The sequence below is a fragment of the Chroicocephalus ridibundus genome, chromosome 7, assembly GCF_963924245.1.
Source record: "Chroicocephalus ridibundus chromosome 7, bChrRid1.1, whole genome shotgun sequence".
Taxonomy (NCBI): domain Eukaryota; kingdom Metazoa; phylum Chordata; class Aves; order Charadriiformes; family Laridae; genus Chroicocephalus; species Chroicocephalus ridibundus.
Genome location: NC_086290.1, coordinates 56,817,658 through 56,838,446, shown reverse-complemented (window position 1 = coordinate 56,838,446; position 20,789 = coordinate 56,817,658). Strand labels below are relative to the sequence as shown.

Below are 20,789 nucleotides of genomic sequence, written 5' to 3'. Positions count from 1 at the left end.
AAACATCAGTTTTGTCTTTTGTCACCATGTGGCCTACTTTGGAAGTTTCTCCCTGGATGATTAAGATGAGAAACAGGGACAGAGCTAAGAGAAAAGCACAAGTTCTTCTGCATGCAGTTAAAAAAGCTGTGTAAAAATAGCCACCCACCACCTCCAATCCACTGCACCAGCTTAACACTAACCTTTTTTATTGGTCGTGAAGTATTTGGAGTCCGTCATGGTTCCAGTTCTTTAAAACACCTGAGAATAATAATAAAAAAAGAACAGGCAGTCAAACAGCATTCGGAGCCGGCAACACCCAGTATGCAAGGCAGGAACTCAGAGAAAGGACGGTTGGTGAGTGCGTAACATAAGGGAAGAAGCAAATGCTTTACATCCACGGGCACGACTTTCACAATCTTCATTCTGCACCTGCTGCTGATATTACTTGGCAAACCCAGGGATTTAAAGGGCTCGAAAGAACAATGTGAATGAAAACACAACAGCCCGAGGCGGACAGGCTGGGAAAGCAAGTCGTGCTCAGCCCAGCTTTTTAAACTCTCAATCATGGAAGGGAAAAGGCGGCTTTTAACTCCTTATAATCAGCAAATCTTGAGATGCTCTGCAGCTGTCTTTCCCCTGGGTACACAATTCCGTTTTCCAAAAAAAAAAAAAAAAAAAAAAAAAAGCACTGCACATTTAATATATCCACTGGAAGCAAGAAGTCCATGCTTCAGACAAAGGAAACTCAACTCCCCCTAACGATACTTTCCTGTGTTGCATCTTGATGGAAGCAACAATTAACCCAACTTGCAATACCCACCCCGAGGCCCTGTCATTTCTTTCCCTTCTTTTGTTCCCGGGAGATGCAAAGCAGTTTTGTGAAAAGAAAAGCCATTACTTTTCAGTTCTCTCAAGCTTGAAATTGAAATCTTTCTCTGCCAAGATCTGACATCCCACCTCCGACACACACACAAGCTTATTATTTCAGCGTTACACTGCACTTTTATGGACAGGACCGAAAAATGCTGCTGGGCCAGTAAGTGCCTAGCAAAACCGAGAGAAGGGTCTCACCAGCACTTTTCTCGCTCCGTGGAACCAAATTATTAGTACCTTAGAATAGAGGGATTGCCCAAACATATGTGGATATCCATCATTTCATTCTTACAATTGCCAGCTCTGTGACAAACGTGACTCAAACAGTTTTTAAGTACTGGATGAAAAACAAGCATGCGAGTCGGCAGTTTTACTGTTTTTGCAAAAACAGTTTGCATCAGCACCAAGAACCTATGACCCTAAAACCACCCCCAAAAAAGGGGTTTCCTAACTCTTTCCTCGTTTTTCTGGTTTCCCTCTCCCCCTGCAAGTTCCCCTTCTCTTGTACATACTTCCGTGACCTTAAACGCTACCAGCAAAGCAGCAAGTCATCTGCTCCCTGAACGCTGTTCTCCAAACCTCGCAGGTCTTGCTGGCTCAGCAGCAAAAGGCCGAGCTTAGCTTTGAACTCCAAGACACTGCCCAGCAGAGCAACCAGCTCCCTGTTTCTGTTTCTTAACACTTTCCTTCCTCATCCCCTAACCAACCCCAGTCCCACTACTTTCCCCACCTCCCCATCCATTTTGACCAATTTAATACCTCAACAGTTAAAATCCCGTCAGCAGCAGCTAGGGGGTAATGCCACCATTTCTACCCCCCTCAGCGTGCTGTACATACAGCATGGCAACGCAGAGCAGCTGTAATCCTGCCAAGCAGCCAGATGAGAAACAACCTGTTGCTTCTCCCAGTTCCCCAGAGCTCCTGCCTGGCCTGTGCAGTTACCGCCTCATCCCAGTTAGGCAGCATGGGTTTGGTTTGATTTCTCTCCCTTTCTGCTCCTGCCAAGCTGGAGAGCAAACTATGCCCGAGGACAACTCTGGAAGCGCGTTCCGCCTCCTGAAGGAGAGGTTTGCCCTCCTTCCAAAACAAGAGGCTGGGTTGGGAAAGCCACACGAGCCACAACACTGCAATCTTTCCAGCAACAAAATCACAGCATCACAGAAGAAAAAGCCGTCCTGGGTCTTGTTTTGTAATTAAAAACACAGCCCATGTTCAGCTGCGATGTTATTGCTAACACAGTCCTTCAGATTTCCGCCCAGCTTAGAAGACGATTTAAATGTTTTCCTCTACGAGAGTACTTGGCACGAGGCCACGCAAAAGGCATTGAACATAGCCTTGCTGTTCTTTGCTTGCATTATATGTGGATTTGTCAGCAAGGGTCACACCTCCCAGCTGAGCCAGTCTGATATTGTTGTTACAGTGGCCAGAACAGCAGATTATAGAGAAAATCCAGGACAAAAAAAAAAAAAAAACAAACCAAGCCACCATACCATACACATCATCCCAGTTGCATAAAGCTACACAGAGGGAGAAACCTTGCTGAATTTCAGAGATGATCTTTAAACCCCAAAGCAGGACATTTCACTGTTTTTCTAACTTCAGATTTCATACTTGGAAACATGGAAGAATCCTAGAAACACTCAGGTAAGGCTAAGCACAGCGTATGTCTTTACAACCTGTTTTAATAGATGTAAATAAGATCTGACTTAGGTCAAAAAAAAGCAAACTACCATATTCCAAGCGCGACACAGGAGAAAGCTCTTTTTTCTCATGAGCACACAGATTTTTTGCTTCGTGTATGTCAGAGCTTGCTTTGCACATTGTTCAGAGACAGCTTGCTATCAGAACTGAGTATTACCTCATCCACTAAGCAAACTCAGCATGGTTTACAGCAAGTCCCAGATGAAGGCCAAAAACAAACCAGCCCAGATATACAAATAGCAATGTTTTAAATAACTCAAGAAAATGCCAGCTTCTTGAACATAAATCTAAATCAAAGAGAGCCAAAATAAATTATGACAATACCATGAAAATCCTTGTATTTTTAGAAGAAAATCTACATCAGATTGTCCCCTCCTTACTATCGTCCTGTGTCCAGCTCTTGCTAAGGTGGAAACACGGAAGAGGTGTCAAGCTGACGGCAAAAGGCTCCTGTTCCAACCCCAGCAAACACAAAGATGAAATAGAGGAATTTCTCCAGAAGCTCAGTCAATGCTTCATGCTACAAGCATTGGCTTGACATTTAAATGTAGACTGAACCAAAAATATGATGAAACGAAAAGACTAAGAAACCATCATAACCAGAAAGATAAGCCTCCTCAACCCAAAAACTACACAGAAAACTGCACCCTACGTCTGACCAACAACTGCTTTGCCCCGTGCATGACTCCAATGACAGCCTGACCAGCTCCCCACACTGATTTCACATTGGTGTGAACAGGGAGGTGGCAGGTTTAAGGCCTCAGTATTGATCCAGGCTCCCTAACACTGAAAGAAACCAGTGCTGAACCCTTACATCTCTAAAGTGATCCCCAGTTTAACTCCAGCTGGTGCCACCACCTCTTATGTGCACCCATGTCACCTGCAAAGCCAGTGAGTAGCCACACGATAACCCAAGCACGGCTCTGGGTCGCTGGAGCATCAGAAAACTAAACAGAGCAATCAAACATGGATGGCAAAGGGAAAGCAGCACCTCAGCTTCCGAAACCCGCAGCCCTAACAGCATGTGCTAGAGGCAGGTAAGTCGCTTCCATCTCGGGGAGCAAACACCCCTGTGGTGCTCCCCACCTCACTCTCAAATGTCCTGTTGTTCCTATGGCCCCCTCACTCCTGGGGCACCCCCTCCTAGCTTTCCTGCCAGCCCCTCACCTCAGCAGGACTTGCAGCCCCTCCACCACCCACAGCACCCCCCCAACCTTCCCCATGCAACCCCGGCCCCCTCAAACCCCCTGCTGACCAGCCTCCCCCCCTCACCAGCATCCCCCAGTACCCTCCAGTTGCAGGAGTGTCCCCCACCAATCCCAGCTCCCCCTCGCAGCCTTCCCAGCTCCAGCGCCCCCCCCATCCCTGCCCAGTCCCACCAGCATCCCAGTAGATCACTCTGCTCACTCCCATTCCACCCCCCAGCACCCCCACCTCCAGATCCCACCCTCCCACCAGTGCCTCCTCCCAGGGCCCAGTGCCCCCACAGTGCAGTCCCCACTCCCAGGTCCCACCCCTCGTCCCTCCAGTGCCCCTCCCCGTACCTCTGCACCCACCCAGCCCTCCCAGCGACTCTCCACCCCCTCCCAGTACCCCCCCCAGTGCCCCTCCCTACCCCAGTTCCCCCTCCCAGTACCCCACCAGCCCCTCCCAGCGCCCAGCCAGCGACCTTCCTCACCCTATTCCGGCCCCCCCCTCACGGTTTACCCCCAGGGCCTCATCAGTGCCCCTCAACCCCTCCCAGTACCACCCCAGCCCCTCCCAGTTCCCCACCAGCGCCCCTCTCCACCCAATCCCAGTCCCCCCTCCCAGTACCCACCCGTGCCGGCCCCCCTCCGGCCCAGTGACGGCTCCCGGCCCCCCGCCGCCCCCAAGCCCCGCAGCGGCCCCCCCGGCCCCACTCACGGCGGCGGGATGGACACACCGCTGCGGGGGCGGTGGCGGAACCGGAAGCGGAGCGGCCGGGAGGACTCGCGAGGAGCGAGGCTGAACCCTCCCCCGCCTAGAGCGGCCGCGCCCCCGCCACCATAGAGAGAGGCGAGGAGGAGACAGAGCGTCGCTCTGCCCGCGGAGGGCGGGGGGCGGCGGTGCTCCGCGGCGCCAGGCGGGTGCCCGGCCGGGCGGGGGCGCCCCCTGGCGGCGGGGCGGGGCGCGGCGCAGCGCAGCGCAGCCGGCGGCCATGGCGGAGCTCGGCGCCCACCTCACGGCCGCTTCGGCCGGCGACGACCGGCCCTCCATCTTCGAGGCGGTGGCCCAGGACAGCCTGATGGGCGCCCTGAAACCCGCCCTGCAGCACCTGGTCAAGGTAAGGGCGAGGGGAAGGAGAGGAGGGGCCGGCGGCGTCCTTGTCCTCCTTGCAGGCCGCTGCGCAGAGGGGAGCAGGACGCTGAGGTAAATTATCTTGAGGGTGAATATTCTGTGAGGAAACTGCTATGGAAAGGGACCCCGGGGAGGCTGCACAGCTCTGTGCTGAGCCAGGGTTTGCCTCTGGCCACGCTCACCAGCTAAGCGTGAGTTTTGGCCCACCCAGCTTGCTTTATGACCTGGAGGCATAATTTATAGCTACTGTAATTTAGCACATTGCTCTGCTTTCAGTTCCGTTTTGTGTCCCTTTCACTAGGTGCTGGCTGAGTCGAACCCTGGCCGATATGGCTTCCTCTGGCGCTGGTTTGACGAGATCTACGTCCTGCTGGATTTGCTGCTCCAGCAGCACTATCTGGCGGGGTGCAGCGCCTCCTTTTCTGAAAACTTCTACAGCTTAAAGAGGGTACCGACAGGAGAGCGCAGGCAGCAACCTCTGGCCACAGCTGGCCTGCCAAAGAGGCAGCACTGGAAGTCTCTCCTCTTGCTGGTTCTTGTTCCTTACCTGAAAGGAAAGCTGGAGAAACTGGTGTCCAGCCTGAGGGAAGAGGACGAGTACTCCATCCACCCTCCATCGTCATCCTGGAAACGCTTTTACAGAGCCTTTCTAGCTGCCTACCCCTATGTAAACATGACCTGGGAGGGCTGGTTTCTTATCCAGCAACTGTGCTACATCCTTGGGAAAGCTCAGCATCATTCACCCCTGCTGCGGCTGGCTGGCGTTCGCCTGGTCAGACTGACTGCAGAGGATATCCAGGCCCTGGAGAAGAAATCGGCTGGAGCCGCCTCAGGTCAAACACACAGGTATGTCAGAACATGGCTCAGCAGCTGCTTTCTAGAAGGTTCTGTGAGTACGTTAATTTGGAGGTGATGCTGCAAGTAAAACTGTCTTGTTCTCCAGAAATTCTTCAAGATTAAGTTTACCTCTGGCAAAATGTGCTCCAAAAGGGTATATCATTAGCGTAAATAAGGAAACAAGTAGCAGGGATTAGCTTCACAAGATTTTGTCATCATAAAATTGCAACGTTTGGGGGGCAGGGAAGTTGGCACTCCAGCCTTTATCCTGTTCAGTTTTCACCTGCTCTTTTCTAACAAGGGAAGTAGACTGCAACAATATTGCTAAAAGGAGTGAAACTTAGCTCTTTGATTTTTCTGAGCAGCAGCTAGTCATGGCCACGCTTAATGTCCTGTAAAATGATGATCCATGAGGGAAACGCTCTGTGGTCCAGGTCCCCTCAATCCAGACTCTTCCAATTTAGACACCTGAACAAAAAAGATCTTGAAACTTTCTTAAAATACACAGAATCCGGGAGAAACATCCTAGCAGATGCCTCATTGCAAACATGGGGTATGTTGACCAACTTCCTTAGCATTAAGAAGCTATATAAAGCAATGACTTACTCCCCAAGGACTTTTTACTTTGGTTTGCAGATGGACAAATGTGCAGTAGTGATTTCTCCACATTTTCTTTCTTTTACAGCATTAAAATGCAAGTACAGTCAGCAGCGAGGAAAGCGTTAGGTGGCATTGCCTTCTCCCTGTCCACTGGGCTGTCGGTCAGTGTGTTCTTCCTCCAGTTCCTGGACTGGTGGTACTCCTCAGAAAACCAGGAGACGATCAAATCTCTGACAGCGCTCCCAACTCCTCCACCTCCCGTGCACCTCGACTATGGGTCCGGCACAGCTCTCTTACCCAAACTGAAGACCGTGTGCCCTCTGTGCCGCAAAATCCGCGTCAATGCCACGGCCCTGTCCACCTCCGGCTTTGTGTTTTGCTACCGCTGTGCATACAATTACGTGAAGACTCACCAGCGCTGCCCCATCACAGGCTACGCCACAGAGCTGCAGCACCTTGTCAAACTCTACTCTCCTGAGAGCTGAAAGGCCTGCCCCGTGCTTTCAGAGGTACAGCTCCGAGGGCAGCGGCTGGCTAGCAGTGAGCCTAAATTCACCCCTTACATCCCACAGAAGACTTTCGACCACTACAGCTCATCAGTGAGCTCTAAAGCGCCTTTGAGCTTGGTGGTACGTCAGAGTTTTGCTGCCTGTGCAAATGCTGGTAAGGCTCTCCCCTTTGTTTATTAGCTGTTCAAATGTCCTGTGACAGCTTCAGAGGGATCGGACAGCCACAGTCTGTCAGCTGGTGCAGAAATGCCTTCAAAGACCAACCAAAGGGAAGAAATATTGATTTGGATAAAAAGAATGCAGATGGGAGGATCAAAGAGCATCACTGGTAAAAGTCCTGCTCGAGGGTATGAGCCAGCAAATTAAAGAGGTAGGGAAAATTCTCTAGGCGAGTTATTCCTCCTTTAGCAGCTTCCCAGGCGCTCGTGCTGCCCGGGGCGAGCTCTGGCACTAGAGCTTGGCAGAGAGGTAGAGGCAGGCTCTCATCATGCTATTCTTAAGAGTCTCCCTGCATTTTCAGGCTACTCGCTTTTGAACTGAGAACATCACACCCCTAATTCCCATCAACAGTTCTAAATTAAGACTTTTGACTCTTTAAAAGAACAAAAGGTGATGTGTACAAGCAAGGATACAAGAGGGAGATTACATTTTCTGCACAAGGGAGAAAAACAACAAACCAGATTAAAGCAGCAGCTATGCCAAATGATGAGAATTGTTTTTTGTTAAAAAGAGTCTTTGAATCTGTTATTATCTGCTTTTATAAAGCAAAATTCTTGCTTGATTGAGAACCTAATTTATATTCGTTGAGTATTGGAAGAAAGAGAGTTTGCTCCTCTAGGGGCTCTGTTTACATAAAAGAGACTAGACTAAAGTTGCTTTCATCTTTGCAGATGATGAAAATGGATATAAGACTAGTATTTTGTAGGCGGGGAATTTTAACACCTATGCTTGATCTAAGTATTACATTGCAATTACTCCAGTCCCAACCATGTAGCACATTCATATCGTAACAACGCATCCTTTCATCGAACAGAAAAGAAAACGTGTGTGACATTGTGGCTGGTTCTTCCTTGACACCTGATTTCTCACAGTGGAAGGTTTTTTTCCTGACTCAGCTCTAGGGAGCAGCAGTTAGCTACTCTAGACATCATGGTGACTTGGTTTATAGAATATGAAGAGCAAAGTTTGCTGCACAAAGTACAAGGTCTTTCCAGATTAAGAGACATGTTCTAACATTTAATCCACTGAACCGGTCATCTTATTTTCCCCCCCACTTTAGCTCTGCTTCAGAAGATAAAAATCTCTAATATCCTCCCTCACCTGTACGCGAGATAGCAAGGTTATTGAATAATGGGGGAAAATAGAGTAATTTGCATCCTCCCAGAGATGCTCTGGAAAAAAAACACCTACTGTAACAAATGAGATTTGTGCCCAGTGCTTGTCTTATTATCTCTTTCTTCCAGACCCTTCTACCTGTGCCACTATGGAATAATAATAAAAACTGTCTCACTTCTCCTTTTTCCAGTAGTTATGGGTTCCATAAAGACACGTTTCTTCCTTTAGAAAGCCAGCAAGAGCATACACATCTTACTAGAAAAGAAATCACATTTTCTGAGATTTCAAATCACTTTTAACAGATCTGGCTTTGGGCTGGATATTAATTCACATCATTTGCTACACCAGTTTTGCTTCATACATGGAGATCATTATCTCTGTGAGAAGGCAGTACCCCAGATGCTCCGCTGCTGCTGCATGGTCTTACAATAACCTGTCTGAATAAACAGATGTGGGCCTGATTGTCCCCTTGACTCCAGTGCAACTGCTCGTTTAAATAAGGGCTGAAGGATTTGACTGATAATTATTTCAGGATAGGTTTGTTTTCCTTCAATCCCTCCTATACTTTCCAGGTTAACCGTCTGCTGCTCAGTGAAGAGCTGGGCAGACCTGAGACAGAAGACTGACCAATGCTGACTCACCCACCAGCGCTGCAGGAGCTCTTGGATGAGTTCTGCACCTTCCTCCCCCCTAATCCAGAAGGATTCACTGACTGCTGAACGGCACAACCAAGTTGCCTGTGCACATGCTGCTCCAGCGCCTCTACACCTCCTTCTCCCAGGGTTAATCTCTCTTCCTCTCTCCAGAACGGCCGGCCTGTCAGGCCCTGGCTGCCTTCCACTCCACCTCTCCCCACACCACGCTGCACAACACCCTGTCCCTGACAAACTTGGACTTGGCCAACTCCACAGCAGCTCCAAGACCTGCACTGAACCCCCCACATCTAAGCCCCACAATTCTGAACAGCTGTAATTACTCTTGAATGTAGAATTGCTCTTTAATGCCTAGCTAACTAACAGGCATTAAGCCCACAATGGTGACAGGCTTAGCAGTTACCTGGCAGATTTCATTAGTGTTCCTGCAGATGGCTGCAGGATACCAACTTGGATTTGATGGCTTCTAGCCCTCCTGTCTTTAGTAGCCAAATAAATACCTATTTATCAGGTCTGTTGCTCTAAAACAAAGTTACGAAACAGATTTGTGTTATATAAACATTCCCATTTATCTGCTTTTTGACTGTAATAGTGTTATTAAAGTCATGGTGGTCTAAAGATACACAAAAGAGATTTTTCAAGGCACACCAACTTTATTAAACCAACCTTTGGACATACATGACTGTAGAGAAGTCACAAATTAGTATGCATCATACATGCATTCAGTATGCTTTGTTCTGTCGCTTGAAACAGTTACATCAACATTAACAGCAGCACTGGAGTTGCCCGGTATGTTACTGTCAGAACTTGACTTTGCAAATCTTTTAAAAAATGTTTAGTGACCATAAGCCACATTCGCAACTCATCTAGACACTCTGAAAAAATTAGCAATTGATTTGCTTTCTCTACTTCCTTAACAGAAGCCACATGACCTCCTATTAAGAGAAAACCACCATAACTATACTCCTACATACAGATTCCCCATAGAAGCTTCGTTCTCCACAGGAAGACAGAAATGAATGTAAAGGTGTCACCAAGACCTGGAAGAGAATAAAATCTAGATTAGAGAATAGCTCTGTATCTTTTCCTGTACTTGCTTGATTAGCCCAGCCTTTCCCTGCCCCCGTGAAAGGGCCGCACTTCATCCAGAGCAGAGCACCAGAGCCAGACCCCACACTACAACTCACTTCCAAAAATCCTCCTGCCTCTGTGCTGGCAGTCACTAGATGAGAATACAGCTGAACCAGCTGCTGATGAGGTGTCTACAGGACAGACAGCTCAAACTCCATTTTACAGAGCCTGCGTTGCATTTACAAACAGAGAAGATACATTGACAAAATACCTGGAGTTTCATATGCCGTGTGTCGCACAAAGTGAAATAACAAGAAACTCACTGCAAGCTCAGTACTAAACGCAGCGTATCTTGCCGCAATGCAAACCCAAACAAGTATTTGCACAACTCACTTTTAAAATCAAGGTTTGTTTTTCTGCTGCTAAAAAAATGCTAAAAATTCCTAATATTTTTTCAATATTTTTTAGGATGCATCAAAAAGAAGCAAAGCCGTTTACTCTGGATGAGCTTAGCCTAAATAAGCTCAGAGAGAAGATTACGTGATCATGCCCTGGTCAGAGCAGAGACAGAGTCTCAGCAATACCAGTTCAGAGTCTACTTCGCTCATCATTGCTCTGGGCAAATCTATTTCCATTCAGTAAGGAGCTCGCTCCCAGGTCAGGAACTAGAACAGAAAAGAGCTTTTTTTTCTAGAGGAAAAAACAAACACACACCTCCACACCACCCCCAACAAACGCAGATTAACTTGGGTTCTGGGTTAATTCTTTTCAGGATCACATGGCTTTATACAGGACAGTTTGCAGTTAGTTAACACTGACCCAGGGGAGATGAGACAGGAGCGGCTGTTAGGAGCCTGAAAAAGTGAGCCCCTGGTTGCTGTTTCTAACGTTGTGTACCCACCTCTGTCAGACAGCAGCACGGAGGAGACGGTACTTTGCACCATCAGCACGGATGGGGTCTCTTCACACAGAGCTCTTGTGTTCAGCTGTGTGCATGACAAAGCCATGTTATTAGAGTAACACAGGCAAAAACTTTCCGTGTCTTCTTCCACACCCTTAGTTAAGCCAGCAAAACTCCTTTTCTTCCTCCTGACACACCTATAGACACCGCCACCCCACAAAGCAGAAGAGGCTCCAAACAGGCATCAATTAAAGCTTTGGCTGATCTGCAAGCACGCAACAGATAAAACGAGTTGTTTTTAAGTTTTATGCTCATCCATGAATTAGGGGTTTGGTTTTTTTCCCCTTATCTCCTCCTACTGTTACAGATAACAAGGGGATGAAGCACATTTAGCAGGAGAGCAAGGGAAGGGAGGGGGTGACATGTCTGATAGAACAAGCTGGAGCTAGGGAAGATAGGTCACAAGTTGGGATTCCAAGGTCAAGGAGAGCCAGTACCAGGCAAAAACAAGAGGGGAAAAAACCGTCATACCTATAAATGTTGCTGAAGTCAGTGGCTCTCCAAGGGTCCAGAGGCCTACTTCGATCTAGCCCTTCCCTCATGCCACCCATTTGCGCCCTATTTACCATCTCCTTCCCGGCACTCCCCCCTCCCCCAGGCGCCTTGCAGCTCCTCAGCACCCAGTTCCTCCGCTCCTGTCCACCCACCCACCCACCCACCCTCAGCCCCCAATTCCTTACCTCAGCCCGCCTCAGACCCCTGCATCCCCCAGATAACCCATCCCCCAAATATTCCACACCCTCCTGCTCATCACCCCCGCACCCCTTCAGCCCCAAATGCCCTACTCGGCAGGGTTCATCCCCCTCAGTAAGCCCCTCAGCTTCTCTATCCCCGTCCCCCCGGACCCTCAAGCTGCCCTACCCTGGTCGCCCCAGCCCCTCCTCAGCCTCTCAGGGCCCATATTCCTGAGGGTCCAGGACCCTCTACGCCCGCGCCACCGTACTCCCCACACTGCTCACGCAGGCCCAGCCACGCCGAGGCGGAGCTCTCCGCCTTTGTCCCACCCCTACGGCGGACAAGAGCCAATGGCAGCGCGCGAAGCTGCCGGCGCGGCCAATGACAACCAATAGGAAGACGCGTTAGCGGAACACGGGGCGGTGTGAGCGTTTCCCGCCCTGAGGAGGCCTGAGGGGGCGGAGGGCCCGGCCCGGCCTGGCCTTTCTCTGGGGCCGCCGCCGTTCGTTTCGCTTTCTCCCTTCCGCTTCCAGAGAAACGGAAGAAGGCCAGTGAGAAGGCACCGCCTCTCACTGAGGCAGAAGGCGGTGAGAAATCACCACCTTAAACGCCGTCCCGTCCTGAGGGCCCGGCTCTGCCGGCTGCACGTTGTGTAGCGACGGCTGCGCAACAAAGGGGTAGTATCGCCGTGAAAACTACTAAGGAAAAAAAAAAGGGAAGAAATAAAACAAAACTAAACAAAAGTGGTAGAAATAAAAGTATTCCAACACTTGAACAGAAGGTGTTTTGGAAGGAAAAGAATCATGATTTAACATAGAAGTTAAAATGAAGCACTTGTTTGAGGACAGATGGGTAAATTCATCCTGTGGTTTTAAAGCAGTAAGTCGGTTCCTCCACCAGTTTGTAAGACATTCCAGCGCTACACGCGTGCCTGTTCGGGAGATGGATTCCACAGGGCTTTTCCTGTCCCTGCCCCTGCTGGGGCCTTTCTGTGCGGGATCAAGAGGAGGATCCAGCCTGAGCGGGAAAGACAGCCCTGTGACGTATGAAGTACGTAGGGAGGCTCGGAATTCAAGAAATCAAAGCTTTTTAACCCGCCCACTTGCTTCTGAGTTTCATTCTGACTCTGCGCGGCCCCGAGGAGACGTCTGTGGGGAAGGTAGGGAAGTCTTCGGTAACTGTGGTGGGCGCTGTGAAAAATTCAATGGGGAAAAACTGCTTTGCAATGAAAAATATACCGGCTCCTTCCAAGGAGGCTGAGCAGGAGACTCTTTTACACCGTATGGAATCAAAAGCCAAAAAGGCATGTTTACTTTGTACATGAGGCTGTAATCCTGCCCACAGAATATGTTTCTGTTTCTTTCCTGTCCTGCCTGCAAGCAAGTTTCCGCAGTCTAGCGCTAGCTTGCTCTTTTTCCACATTATTTCATTTTCTCTCATCTCCCCTCAAAACCACACAACTTTGTTGAGCAGATACCCAGGACATGCTCATCCACCGCCGCACAAGGTGCATCCTTCCCTGTTCTCAGTCCCCTCACCATTGCCCCAGTCTCAGTGCCTTTGATGGAATTTTGCCCCAAGGAGGGAGGCGACACTGAAGATGCTCCAAAGTGGCCCCTTGCATGGATCACTTTCATGGGGAAAAGTTATGAGACAGTTTTAACTGGTAACTTTAATTATTTCAGCTGAAAGTTGTATATGGGCATGATTTCAGTGTAAAATTGTTAGCTTTAGTGTGCTTTGTCAGTACAAAAAGGTAAAAAAAATCAAACCTCATATTGCAAATGCTGCAAATGAAGATATACAGACCATTTCTTCTGTGCAGGACCCTCTAGCTTGCTTCCCTGCTTCCCAGCTTCCGGAACTGTACCTCTGACTTTGAAGCTGTAAAAGTTTAATGGAGCACCAACTTCTCAGTCTAAACAAGCAATGACGTATGTAAGTGCTGTAAGTTGGGGGGTTTCTTCTATTTTTTTAACAGTCTGTTTCCTCTTGTAGACTTTGGCCACTGCAAAGGTGCCAAGAGGAGGGAAATAGTTGTCCTGGAGAGCTGGGCTCCCAGCAAAAACTGGTTTTGAACGTCAGATAGAGCTAGAAAGACCCAGTGAAGTCTGTGGACACTGGTGCTTCATCACAGGAAACGGAAGAGAAAGAACAAAATTGGCAGAGAAGAAGTGAAACCAGCAACAAAGTATGTTTAATTTCTCTTAAATTTTATTAGAAGGAGGGGGCAGTGGAGAAAACAGGTAACACGCTCTGGATGCTTTGTACCCCATTTCTGCTGCTCATCATTCTGGGACTTAAATATTTAAGGATTTAAAATTGATTTTTCAAATGTTGACGTTTTAGCCCAGAGCTAAGAAGAAGAGGTAGGGCAAGTCCTTTTCTCTGTCACATGGGGGGAGTCGTGAGATCTCAGCAGTCAGCCAGGTTGTCCTGTTGCAGCAAGCTAGAGGGGAGTTCATGGAACTGGATGGGAAAATTCCTCTACCTGGTAGAGGAATTAGCCCACACAAACATCCTTGCTGCTTTAGTTCTACCATAACTCAAACTTAGGAGGAGCAGAGCGCCTTTCCTCAGCAGAGTTAACTCAGAGGAGAGGCAGACAAGGCAGGAAACTTGTCTCCTGTGTGAGATCTGGAGGAGATGCTCGTTGGAGTTTTTGTGCCCTGCAGCTCTCTGGCTTGGTATTTGGCCATGCAGAAGGCAAATCTGCGCTGCTGGAAATAAGCTGTGCTCCTGTCACAGGCGAGATCTCTTCTAGGCACACTTTCATTTATTTCCAGGTGCTTTTGTACCACAGTTATGTTTTGTAGCAAGGGGGCTGGATTTCATTTTGAGGAATTGGCTTAAATGTGATGCAGATGCAGTTTGGCACCATTTTAAAGAATTTGCCTGCATTCCAAGTGCCAAGTGGCAATCAGCTGAGATTCAATCGCTTTACTAACAAGGGTGGCCAAATAGAGCTGAAAGTAGAAGGGTCAGTTGTTATTATTTATTGGTTATTAATCAGTAAGATTATTGGATTCTTAAGATCAAGGTGAGGCTTGGCACAGCCTTTTCTGAGCCGTTACGGGGGAAGAGGAGGGGGCATGCAGTCCAGGAATATGTAAGGGGATGGTGGTGTAGGGAACGAGCTTGGCTGTAGAGAAACTATTTGAGGCTGTTTCTGTGTTCAAAGGGACAGATGGCAGCACGGTCCCTATATCCTCAGGCTCAAGGGTAGAAAAATAAACACCTGGGCACCTGGCACAAACTTGAGTTTTCAGCAAGCACTCTATTTTGTAAGTGGAGGAAAATCCCTGTTGCCCTCAGATCTGTGACTCAGTGTATTTATTGTTCAAAGGACAGCCACTGTTTAGCTAATGTTTTTGGACGTCTTTGGAAGACTGATGTTGCAGCATAAATAGTAAGCAATTTTTTTACAATTGTTTCAGGCCCAGAATGGCGTTGGAATATCATCAACAACAGCCGAAGGTCTGCGTTAATTTAGTAACCAAGTATCCTGAAGTAGTTTTATGTGTTGGAAAAATATGTTTTGGTGAAAAGGCAAGAAAAAAGATGCCAAAAAATTCAAAACAAGATCAAAAATACACCCTTGTCTGTGCAGTGTGTGCCTTGCTGAACTCTGGAGGAGGTGTCGTAAAAGCAGAGATTGAAAATGAAAACTACAAGTTAGAGAGAGATATGATTGGACTAGATTTAGAAGACACTTTTCGGTCTCTTCTTTTGTTTCCAGACTGGAGAGAATACCTGGACTTTGAACAGCGAGATAATTACATTTTGATTTTTATTAAAACTTGGAGTAGTGAAAACACATCGTTAACCTCTACAAGTGCAAAGCCACGTCTCTGTAGCCTGACTACTGGGTTGCACACAAAATGTGGTACTTCTCTTTCCCACGTGAATCTTACCGAAGTTGTTTCATTCCTTAAAAGAAAGCAAGATAAAGCCAAGAAAGAGTTTAGCCCAGGACCACCTGCTAAAAACAGGAAGACAAGGGCTGTTGAAGGAGGCACGGACATTATAAATAAAGCTGTTGTCGAGTTGTTTAATAGGGACCAACTGCAACATGGAGAGACGTTGACTTTCAGTGAGTCAGGAAATGTGGAATTTAAGCACTATTCAACTGAAAAAATCTTGACTCGTGTCAAAGAGATATTACCTCAGTATATCGCTGGATTTGCAAACACAAGTGGTGGGTATTTGTGGATCGGTGTGGATGATAAAGGCACAGTGCAGGGATTCAGCAGTGATGAGGAGGACCTTAAAAAATTAAGTTACGTAATCAATTCCATTAAAGACAAATTAACCCTTTTCCATTTCTGCGGGAGTGGATATGAACACAACATAAGCTACGAACACAAAATTTTCAAAGTATACCACGAGGCTGGAGATCACTGTGGCTATGTCTGCGCTGTGAAGATTCAGCCATTTACTTGCGTCGCGTTTTCTGAAGACCCAGACTCATGGCTAGTGGAAGGAAGCACCGTGAAGAGACTGAGCGCATACGAGTGGGCTACGTGGATGACGACTGCTGATCCAGGTCCAAAAGAGCCAGGACAATCCCTTGCCATTTTCGATATTTCCTTTTATTTTCTTGCTCCTGGTCTGGCAGTGTTGATTGCTTTAGATAATCTTACCTGCTTTTCTGTTTTCTTTGAGGGCCTGACCAAACCAGCCTGCTTGACTGCTTCAGGTCCTTGCTAAATACCTGTCTTTCTGCTGCTTGTGTTCCTTAATGCTTGCTTCAGGCCACAGCAGGTCCTGGTGGCTAACAGCTTATTAATGCCAATGCTTGTGCCTGCTTTTGCAGCATGAGCTCTCTGTGCCTCAAGTTGACCACTTTTGAGGTTAGACCCCGCGGTGCAAGTGATTTTTTATATAATTGCCATAGTCCATGGCAATTGCCATTTGCTTTCAGGCTTAATCTATACTTTTCCTCCTGCTTTTTTAGGGGCATTCTCCACTGCTACCACCAGTCTAATAAGCTGAGCACTACGGACAGATAAATTGTTCGTTGGCCAATTCTTGGGCAGTGAAAAGGGTATCACTAACAGAGTTAGAGGTCACAACAGCAGCTAATGAGATAAGGAAACCAAGAGGAGCTCCATGGTCCGTGACCTGAGCCTGTTCTGTTGCTAATCAGCTGCTGTCCATGTGAGTTGCAAGGTTTCTGTCTGTGTATTGCATTTATCATTTTAAAGAACAGCAAAAGATTTCAAATCAGGATGAGGACAGCTTGTGGCTCTTGCACTGAGGGACAGCAAATGCTCATGCTGTATCATATGTTTTTATTTCTTTTTTCCAGATCTTTCAAAGTTCTCTGAGACATTTAGGCTAGAGCTCAGTCTGACAGAGCGGCCACCTCTTGCCAAGCCAGTTTATTCACACCAGGGCCTTGACAACATCGATGACCTTTGTAAGCAACTGTTTCCAGGTAAGTCTACACATTGCTTTCACTGTCTGGTAGGTTTACAATGTGAATCTCAAGGGCAGGGTCAAGGTCAAAGATGAATTTGAAGACATTGTTTAAACTGGTGAAAGAGACAGAAATCGTCTGCAGAACTGACAGCAACATTGCATTCAAATGCCTGATGACCCACCCTTCCCAAGGATTGATCTTCTGCCAGCTACTGATACTTGTAAGTGATGGAGCTTAGCCAGATGAGCCTCTCTGGGGACCAGTCACAGCCATGCCAACGTCTTTTCACAATCCAGGGAAAAATGTTAAAGACAGGAGGAGGAGGTCACTTGGAATCAGCCCAATGTAAATACGTGAAGTGACTGGGGCTGGGCCCAGAGCAGAGAGTCTGCTGCTGATTACAGTCCAACATTTCTGTGGCACTGCAAGATCAGCCAGGTATCCGGGGGCTTTTGCGTTTGAGCCATTAGTCTTTCTTTGTTTACTCACAAGGCCTCCCAAACAGGGTTGGCAACAGCTGGTCCTGTGCTGGCGTTTTTAGCAAAGGGACTGAGACCTGGGTAGATGAGGATTGAGTTCCCTGAGGAAGTAGTCTTTGCAAAAGAACCTGGAAACACGTGGAGGAGTTAATGAAAATTTTGAAGACGCAAAAAAGGTATTTCAGGCAGCTATAGTCTGTATTTGTAGCCTTTCAGCAACATTAATTCCCACAGAATCATTTAGAGGGCTGGATTTCCATGTCTTATACGAACACTAGCCATTTCTTCTGCTTTGCTTTGTTAGTGGAATCCCACAGAATAATATATACTCCGGAAAAACTCAGTGAAGATCTCCTCCAAGAGCATCCAGGGTTGGATATTCTAATGGAAAAACAATTGAAGCAGCTTTCTGAGGGAGTTCTGATATTTTCCAGAAGTTGGGCTGTTGAGGTCGGCTTGCCAGAAAATCACAACATAATTTGTGACATTCTCCTAATAGCTGAGGATCGGCCACCTATCCTCTATACAATCTGTAAGCATCATATCTCACCGACTTTGTTGGAATACTCAAGATGCATAGCCTGGAGGCTGAAGCAGAAGTTAGTCAACACTGGGGGCTATATTCACAAATTGTGCGTGATACCAAAGCTACTGATTTTGCTTCCCGAAATTAACTGTGGAAAAGAATGGGATCTGAATATTCAAGAAATGTATCCCCAAAACTACAGCCTAATCAGGAGTGACAACTTGAAGGCCCTCTTACATGCTCTCACAGTAGTTCTGCTGAGTTTCAAGTCCTTTTTAAGTGACCATGTTGGTTCTGAGTTTTTGAACCTCTTGACCATCAAACAATACCAGCTGCTGTCAGAAAATCTTCACAAAACTAAGAAGCTGTATGTTTATGGACTACCAGGAACAGGAAAAACCATAGTCGCCCTGAAGATCATAGAGAAAATAAGAACTATGCTGCAGTGCAAACAAGAAGAAGTTCTTTATGTATGTGAGAACAAGCCTCTGCGAGATTTTGTGCGGTAAGCATTTCCTCCAGCTATTCAGTTCAATATCCTTTTCTTTCACCAGCATTTTTAACTAGCAGAGTACTGATTAATACATTTGGTATGCTGTTTGGTCCACCATCATGGCAGTGTTTGAAGTATGTAGTTGGGATGCATTTTTAGTAAGGCTCAAATTCTTTTCTCAACATCCTGAGCCTCTATTAATAAATATGACTTTAGTATCATGGGCATTCACTTTGTTCTGATCAAGTATAACCAGTAGTTTGCAATGCAGAGATTGGTTTTCATCTACTTGTATCTCTTCTGCAGGCAGAAAAACATTTGCCAAGCTGTGACAAGAGTAGCCTTTTTGAAGGGCAGCTTTAATTATGTGAAGCACATAATAATTGATGAAGCACAGAATTTCCAAGATGGAGAAGGTGATTGGTATAAGAAAGCCTTGGCTCTGACTTCCTCAGCAGATCTCCCGGAGCCCGGCTTTTTCTGGATTTTCTTGGACTACTTGCAGACAAGTCACTGCTTCCCAACTGGTCTTCCAGAAGCAGAATGGCATGATCCCATCGAGTCACTAACCAAAGTGGTTCGTAATGCTAGCAACATCTATAGCTATCTAAAAAAAAATATGGAAACGATTGTAACGCACTCTACCCTAAATATTCCCAAAGACCGTTTGAGAGAGTTATTATGCAGAGCCACGTGTGCTCGTGCCGTGCAAGGCTCTACGGAAGTACGAAGCAAACAAAACATAAATGAAATAGCAAAGTATGTGGCAGAACGCTGTCATACGTATCTTAAAAAGGGTTACTCTAAGAAAGATATTGCTATTCTGTGCTACAGAGATGATGAAGTAAAAGCACACCGGGGAATACTAGCGTCAGAAATGAGGAAGTCAAATATATTATTAAGAAATACAGAGGAAGGGCTACAGGAACACGCTATTCTTGACAGCATCCGTCGTTTCTCTGGCTTAGAAAGAAGCATTGTATTTGGTATTATTCCTCAACACTTTCAATTTCAGGAAAAAATTTTTGAAAATATATTGGTCTGTGTAGCATCCAGAGCCAATTTAAATCTACATTTGTTATTTTATAACTGAGAACAGGTAGCCACACAGGATCCCAACAAGGCCCTGGTAGGTCAATGGTTAATGTATATTTGAAATTTCTTTACTCTGTATCTGAAGTAGAAGGATTTCCTTTGTAATGGTCCTCTCTAAAAGCCCAGACATTGTTGGGAAGCCTCCACAGTCTGTTTTAAATCAAATGTAAGGTTTCAATAATGCAGATAAAAGATACTTTGGATGTCAGTAGAATGACTTAATTCCCTGATGGCTCCTTACAAGGACTTGCAAGATCTGATGCTCAGCCTTTGACTGCCGGCAGGTGTGTTGCCAAGTCAAAACCACTATGCCAAGACAGGAAAGCGAAAGACTTCCTGGCTTTCACCAGCTCGCTCCCATACTCACAGTACTGCTCAGAAACAAAGAGCATAGGCATCCAGTGTTAGAAGCCATTTTTTAAAAGACAGCCTCTATTCAGATATCTAGGAAAGTGAAAAGGCGGCCTTCTGTCCATGTTCTAGCTAAGAAATACAAATAAATGGCTTTTACAGTAGTTTCCCCACTCAATTTCAGCAACAGTCAGTATGGGTTAGAAGGCAGTTTCTTCAACGAGGAGCTCTAGTGGGAGAGGGAAAACTTTGCACAACTCCCCTTACATACCAATGGCATCTTTTGTCTTGGTTTCAGACACGCTGGGTAGATAAAACCCTCTACAGAGGTAAGATGCCAAGTACTTTTGACAGACAGATCCAAAATTCCTAAAACTGGAGGCAGGTTGAAAAAAAAAAAAAAAAAAAAAAGAACCATCTTGTTCTTCCCCCACAGAATGACTTGTGGTTCATTTATTTTGGAAGAACAGTCTGACACCCTCCTAGTGGGATTATAAAGCACCAGTGCTTTAACTGAATGCAGTTACAGGCAGACGACACTGGAATCACCCTCCAAGTGAGTTTGCCTTATGGCTTAAAAATTCTTACTTTTCTAACTTGAGGAAGGTTGAGGCACTTCATATCTTATTTTTTTTCCATAATCTACATACAAGGAAAGACTATCCCCACAGTTCCTTTCACAAACCCCAAACCTCAATGCTTAATCATGCCATGCCTATCATGGGAGGATCACTGACATTTAGTATGATCAGAAATATTTTAATGCACTTGAATTTGCATTTAAATCATTGCTGAATAAGATTATATTTACTTTATGCTTAGATTTTCTTTCCCCTCAGGGACTAAAGCAAAGGTCTGTGATTTTTTTTTTTTTTGTGTCATCCATAGCTTGCGTAAGGAATCT

The 20,789-nt window shown here is 46.6% G+C and overlaps 3 protein-coding genes, 1 long non-coding RNA gene and 1 other non-coding gene across 9 annotated transcripts in view; 2 read left to right on the top strand and 3 right to left on the bottom strand.

The window, feature by feature from the left end:
• Positions 1–4,580, bottom strand: part of AP2B1 (adaptor related protein complex 2 subunit beta 1) — an 81,184-nt gene extending 76,604 nt beyond the window's left edge. For 2 of the 3 annotated variants that reach the window (XM_063341264.1, XM_063341266.1), the window contains exons 1-2: positions 4,462–4,580; positions 183–240 (exon numbers count right to left, since the gene is read on the bottom strand). In XM_063341264.1, the coding sequence (XP_063197334.1) occupies positions 183–219 (37 nt within the window). In that variant the 5' untranslated portion in view covers positions 220–240; positions 4,462–4,580. Of the gene's footprint in view, positions 1–182; positions 241–4,375; positions 4,394–4,461 lie in introns of those variants that run through there. The other variant, XM_063341265.1, reaches the window with a different exon arrangement.
• Positions 4,581–4,594: 14 nt separating this feature from the next.
• On the top strand, positions 4,595–9,881 carry PEX12 (peroxisomal biogenesis factor 12). 2 transcript variants are annotated; one of them, XR_010071966.1, is made up of 4 exons: positions 4,595–4,861; positions 5,177–5,721; positions 6,398–6,975; positions 8,729–9,881. XR_010071966.1 is itself a non-coding variant. In XM_063341268.1 (3 exons), the coding sequence occupies exons 1-3, from the start codon at positions 4,736–4,738 to the stop codon at positions 6,795–6,797; spliced, it is 1,071 nt and encodes a 356-aa protein (XP_063197338.1). In that variant the 5' UTR covers positions 4,595–4,735; the 3' UTR covers positions 6,798–8,722. The 2 variants fall into 2 exon arrangements, 1 of the variants encoding a protein (XP_063197338.1); XM_063341268.1 differs by lacking the exon at positions 8,729–9,881 and having other exon boundaries at positions 6,398–8,722.
• On the bottom strand, positions 9,713–11,834 carry LOC134518446 (uncharacterized). 2 transcript variants are annotated; one of them, XR_010071968.1, is made up of 3 exons: positions 11,703–11,834; positions 10,782–10,866; positions 9,713–9,849 (listed from the first exon to the last, which is right to left on the bottom strand). It is a non-coding gene; the product is annotated as an uncharacterized LOC134518446 (long non-coding RNA). The 2 variants fall into 2 exon arrangements; XR_010071967.1 differs by lacking the exon at positions 11,703–11,834 and adding an exon at positions 11,313–11,473.
• On the bottom strand, positions 10,401–10,496 carry LOC134519082 (Z30 small nucleolar RNA). The gene has a single exon (XR_010072132.1). It is a non-coding gene; the product is annotated as a Z30 small nucleolar RNA (small nucleolar RNA).
• A 392-nt stretch (positions 11,835–12,226) lies between the features above and the next one.
• On the top strand, positions 12,227–20,673 carry LOC134518634 (schlafen family member 13-like). Its single transcript, XM_063341650.1, has 6 exons — positions 12,227–12,675; positions 13,515–13,707; positions 14,954–16,062; positions 16,828–16,956; positions 17,725–18,451; positions 18,746–20,673. The coding sequence occupies exons 3-6, from the start codon at positions 14,961–14,963 to the stop codon at positions 19,530–19,532; spliced, it is 2,745 nt and encodes a 914-aa protein (XP_063197720.1). The 5' UTR covers positions 12,227–12,675; positions 13,515–13,707; positions 14,954–14,960; the 3' UTR covers positions 19,533–20,673.
• The last annotated feature ends 116 nt before the right edge of the window (positions 20,674–20,789 follow it).